Source organism: Liolophura sinensis, chromosome 4 (genome assembly GCF_032854445.1).
Source record: "Liolophura sinensis isolate JHLJ2023 chromosome 4, CUHK_Ljap_v2, whole genome shotgun sequence".
Taxonomy (NCBI): domain Eukaryota; kingdom Metazoa; phylum Mollusca; class Polyplacophora; order Chitonida; family Chitonidae; genus Liolophura; species Liolophura sinensis.
The window spans coordinates 4,867,224-4,873,223 of NC_088298.1; the positions used below are offsets into that span (position 1 = coordinate 4,867,224).

Sequence of the window (6,000 nt, forward strand, 5' to 3'; positions counted from 1 at the left end):
CTGGCTTTGGGGCCCTATTTTAAAGGCTACTAAAAACAAAGGCCATTGCACCCTTTTCAGAAGGCTACCAGCATACAGACAAGTTCCTATGGGTGTCATACATACTGTGGATATTATGTTATGTCTTTCTGTTTTATGTCATTATTTTATTTTTATGGAAAAGCTTAAACATTTCGTCCTGACATAGAACAAATTGCTGGATAAGTGAAAAATTTTGTGGCGTGAAACAGCAAGTATATTGAACCTTCAACAAGCGAGCATATGAATCAGGCATGGTGAACCAGTAGTTTATGGTTTCCTCCAGGTATTCCAGTTTCCTCAAAGCTGGCTGCCATCGTATATGAGACCTTTGGCATCCGGACATTTGTCAATTTTACTCGTGCAGTAGTGATCGCAGCTGTCATACTTGTACTTAGTGCTCCCTCGCTTGGCACTCAGCACTGAGTGGTCAAAGAAAGGAAACAGGACTGGTTGGGTGGTTGTTAGGTATAACGTGACTGGGTGAGGTGTCATGTCTGGTGTCTAATCAGTGGTGGCAACACTTTTGCAGCATGGACCTAAGAAAACACAAGCAATCAAAGTATATATATTACTCACTCATTTATCCCATGACAGAATAATTGTTAAAGATGGAGAAAACATAAAAATGACATAAAGTTCAGATGAAAGAGTGAGAAAAGTCGTAAATGCAGTCTTCAACTTTTTTTCGATTTTTTTTTTTTGTCAAAGAGAAAAAGACCCTTGAAATGATTTCTGTGTGGTGGGTATTTGGAATCACCTTTTGGTATATATATATATATATAGTCTTAGTATAATAATGTCATAAATGAGGATGTAACACAGGTTTAATAAATAGTTTTGTGCTAGAATTTGTTCTACTAACAAATGTATTAAACCTCAATTTGGATCATAGTTATATTCTTAATATGTTCATAAATATTATCATAATCTGGGGCTAAATGCATATGTTTCGATATAAACAACAAAGTTATCTTCAGATACATTTATTAGACAACATCACATCCTTATTTAGAACATTATTATGCAACAATGATAAATACCAAAGGTTGGTCCCAAATACCCACCATACAAAAAATATTTTCAAATGCCCTTTTCTCGTGAAAAAAAAATCCCCAAAAATATTAAACATCATATTTGCAAATAAGTTTTGACGCTGTTTCATCTGGTTGTGGCGTCATTTTTATGTTTTGTTCTCCTTTAAGTACGAGGTAAAAACTCAACCATAATTACATTTTAGAGGTTAGACATCAGGCATTCAGTCCATCTTCTCTTGTTTTTTGGGGGTGAGGAAATCAACCATTTGTATTCCTTTTCTTGCGTTAGGTTTTTATTCATCTTTTTGTGGGTTTTTGACTGTCTGGATAAATGTCTCTTGATAAGTTTTGTTCTGTTTTATTGCTGTGTTCTTGAAAAACAAAAAGATAAAACAAAGGAACTATTTTGCTATCGGGAATCATTTGCATCAGTAATTTTTAAAGATTTGATGCATATGGCATTCAGCTGCATTGTTACCTCTATCCCTTTTTGCCCTTAACGTTTCCTGGGCTTTGCTTTTTATAACATAACAAATTTTTATTCTGCATGGGATTTTGGTTTTGTCTTTTTGAGGCAGTGTTTAGGAGTTAAAAGTGTTTTTGGATTCAAAGGGAAAATTTTCAAAATACAGGTATATGCTGATTGGATTCAGTAGAACACTGCTTTATCTTGTAGCTTAATATTTTAATAGCAATATGGGATCATGGTTTACCCCATAGATTTTCTATTTTTCATTAGATTTACTCGTTTAGCTAGCCTTTTGTTATGACTGGTACATAATTGTTGTTTCTTAAAAAGTGACCTTGCTCTTTTACTTGCAGGTCATTATGGTAAATGACCTTCGATTTCTCCTACAAAATTTCCTTTGTAAGATCAACACAAGTTTAAGAATCAAGGAAAATAAGCAACTTAAATAATCATGGACAAACTTTTGGGTCATTTTACCATATTTACTCTCCTTTCCATTTCCAGCGGGGCCTCCATGGCTCTGTTGGTTAGTGCGCTAGAGCAGCATTAAGACCCAGGTGTCTCTCATCAATGCAGTCGCTGTGAGTTCAAGTTCAGCTGATGCTGGCTTCCTCTCAGTCCGTAAGTGCGAAGGTCTGCAAGCTAACTGCAGATGGTCGTGGGTTTCCCCCAGGCTTGGACCGGTTTCCTCCCACCATAAAGCTGGCTGCTGTCGCATAAGTGAAATATTCTTGAGTACGGTGTAAAACACAGATCAAATAAAGAAATAAATAAATCCATTTCCGTCTGCAGAATTGTAACACTACAGGTATATCTGCAGACGCATTATGCAGAGTTTTAAACATAAGATGCTGTTTACAAGTACGTACCTATGATTGGCCCAGAAGATGTAAGTGAGGGAAATGAATAACAGGAACGTGGGACACCTACCAAATACCTAACATATGGGACACCTACCAAATACCTAACATGTGGGACACCTACCAAATACCTAACACTTTAACAGTGGTAATTGTGGCACTATCTCGCTTGGTGCTCAACATAAGATGAATGGGCTAAATACTGGTAACCCTGCAGCATCGGTATAATATGACTGGTTGGGGTGTCTTGTCTGGTGTCTCCAGCATGGTGTTCCATTGAGGCAGCGCTATAAGATTGTTGTGTTTTTGCCAGCGTTTATTTATCTGTCTGGCTGTGTAAGGAAAATGCATTTGTTTGACCTTGAGTCAAGCACCAATGCATTACATTTTAGTTGTGGGCTGGAAGTTTTTTGAATGTCTTTTACTATTGTGAAAGAGGACATAAATGCAATGTTGTCTTGTGGTTCGGGGGATTTGTAGCACATTTAGCCGTGGTGGGTGGAGATGTGTGCTCTCAGAGTACCTTTTATGTTTGTGTACTACGGAGACTTGGAAAGATAATGGAGTGTGAGCGAAAAGAGGCAGTTTTGTTTTCCAGTTTTCCAACTTTTACTAAGAATTTAAGTGCTAGCGATCTAGAACAGTAATTAAAATTTATCACGTTTTGTTTTTTTAGCAAGCCTTATTGGAGAACAACAGTCTGCCGTTGTTCCCGATTAACGGGAATGTGATGTTGCCCGTGGAAAAGTCTACTCTTACTAAAGATCTCTCGGAAGAGGTGAACATCTCCGAGGAAATGTCCAAAACTGCGATCTGGAAAACAATCGTGGCCACAGACTCCAACACAAACATCAGACAAATGGATGAAGTTGATCACGGAGAAAACAATAGCAAGAAGTGAGCCTAACACCTCATAGATTGGGAAATTTTTGTCAACTGAATCTCGTCAGAGAAACCTAATTCCTTGGTACCCTAATTCCTTGGTACCCTAATTCCCTGGTACCCTAATTCCTTGGTACCCTAATTCCCTGGTACCCTAATTCCTTGGTACCCTAATACCCTGGTACCCTAATTCCTTGGTACCCTAATTCCTTGGTACCCTAATACCCTGGTACCCTAATTCCTTGGTACCCTAATTCCCTGGTACCCTAATACCCTGGTACCCTAATTCCCTGGTACCCTAATTCCTTGGTACCCTAATACCCTGGCACCCTAATTCCCTGGTACCCTAATTCCTTGGTACCCTAATTCCCTGGTACCCTAATTCCTTGGTACCCTAATTCCCTGGTACCCTAATACCCTGGTACCCTAATTCCTTGGTACCCTAATTCCCTGGTACCCTAATTCCTTGGTACCCTAATTCCCTGGTACCCTAATACCCTGGTACCCTAATTCCTTGGTACCCTAATTCCTTGGTACCCTAATTCCCTGGTACCCTAATTCCTTGGTACCCTAATACCCTGGTACCCTAATTCCTTGGTACCCTAATTCCCTGGTACCCTAATACCCTGGTACCCTAATTCCTTGGTACCCTAATTCCCTGGTACCCTAATTCCTTGGTACCCTAATTCCTTGGTACCCTAATTCCTTGGTACCCTAATTCCCTGGTACCCTATTTCCTTGGTACCCTAATTCCCTGGTACCCTAATTCCTTGGTACCCTGGTACCCTAATTCCTTGGTACCCTAATTCCCTGGTACCCTAATTCCTTGGTACCCTAATACCCTGGTACCCTAATTCCTTGACTTGTTTGCATCTGAAAGAGCAACTTCAAGTGCTATGTATACATATACATATACTTATATATTACATATATTTATACATATGTATAACTTAATCTTGGAGACAAAACTACATGGATTGGGATTGGCCAGTTTTAGAACTTCACAAAAAGTATATCTTTATCAATCTACATAAAATAATGCCTTCAGAATATGCCTGAACATACACTTTGCAAACATTGTGAAAAGGTTGAAGAATTACAATGTAGACATGTAGATTGTTTGGCTACGCCCCACAGGATGTCAGGGATAAACGTAATGCCTGCAGAACATAAAGCCTATGAAATCATTTGTTACTTAACAGGAAGAAGAAGAGGCACAGCAAGAAGTCAGAGAAACGCAAGGAGGATAAAGCTCAAGGAGAGAACGGCGAGAAATTACCCACAATCCCTGGCAGTCCCAAAGATCCTTCCTCTGAAGATGCAGATTCTCCAAAGACGAGAAATCGCAAAAAAGGCGTCCCGGTTACCTTCTACATAGATGACGAAGAAAAAGAGCAGCTAATTCGTCCTCCAGAAATCGTCGTGGATCCCCCTAGTGATGCAGGCTCATTGTTATCATCTCCGGTTGAGCCGGGTGACAGTAAGGCGTAACGCTGTGCGGTTTGCCTTGTAAGCTTTGCGCCTAGCTCCTTGAGCCAGATCAAGGTATTACTACGCTTGCTCTGTCTGTTGTGGTGGCCAGCGCGATACGATTCGCCACCATGCTTTTCTTAGGTGACAAAAGCTCTGTTTCAATTCTTTAGATTTCTATTGATTCATGAGCCGGGATTTCTTGAAAGCTGTGTTTGATCAGCATGTTGGAAGTCCACAATGCAGAAATGAAGTGGACACCATGGCTTGGATAGATGGTATGCTAATTAATTGTGTAGGCTTCATTTGGGCTCTTTTTTGTTTTTATTCTCATTCTTCAAATTGTCCTTTGTAGCGGTGAAGTGAAATTTATGTTGCACGTTGTTCCAGTAGCACAGCATGTGCTCAGTTTTAAGATTAGGCATAAAAATGTCTTAATAAGCAAACTAAACACTGTTTTCCACAATTGTGCACAAGTAAGACATTGAATACAAGTTGTGCACAAGTAAGACATTGCGCAGGGCAGTTGACATTCAATAATTATGATTTAATAGGCAAATTAATTAACGAGTTCCACAGACGTGCACAAGTGAGACAGTGTGCACAAGCGAAACAGTGTGCACAAGTGAGACAGTGTGCACAAGTGAGAGAATGTCTGTGGGACTTTTCACGCATAATGGTCGTGATATTTAACGAGGTTTTTTCCAGCAGTATGCGAGACATTTTTTCAAGCATTCTACAGTGTGATAGGTAGAATTAATAATGTGTAGTTTACATCAAGTATTGTTATAATTAACCCATACTAAAGATGACAATTTAGGTGTTGATGATTTTGCTGGTCATCTTCACTGTTATAGCAGGTATCACGACAGTAGCGTTCTTGTTACTGTCCATCACACACCCCCGAATCATTCCTACCCCATAACCTCAGGCTAGCACAGGCTTTAAATTAGCATGCATTTGGATTTGGATTTTTCTGTGTTTTTTTTTTTGTTTTTTTTTTTGTTTTTTTACAATTGTTTGATCTTTTTGTTTTGTTTAGTGTGTTATTATTTGTGATATTGTTTTGTAATGTGAACAAATGGACATTGTAGTTATCTCAGAACATTATTTTCCCCATTTTGCGGTTTTTTACTGTTTGATTTATGTCTTGTCGTCTTTGACGACACTTACAGTATTGCATAGCTGAACAAGTCATAAAGAACAAGATATGAAATGAATATTAACCATGTATATTAATTTTCAGTTAGTACACTGTGGAAAA

The 6,000-nt window shown here is 38.9% G+C and overlaps 1 protein-coding gene across 10 annotated transcripts in view; it reads left to right on the plus strand.

The window, feature by feature from the left end:
- Positions 1-5,720, plus strand: part of LOC135464643 (electroneutral sodium bicarbonate exchanger 1-like) — an 85,376-nt gene extending 79,656 nt beyond the window's left edge. For all 10 annotated transcript variants that reach the window (XM_064742120.1, XM_064742116.1, XM_064742121.1 and 7 more), the window contains 2 exons: positions 3,061-3,281; positions 4,469-5,720. In XM_064742120.1, coding sequence (XP_064598190.1) covers positions 3,061-3,281; positions 4,469-4,757 — 510 coding nt within the window. In that variant the 3' untranslated portion in view covers positions 4,758-5,720. The remainder of the gene's footprint in view (positions 1-3,060; positions 3,282-4,468) is intronic.
- The last annotated feature ends 280 nt before the right edge of the window (positions 5,721-6,000 follow it).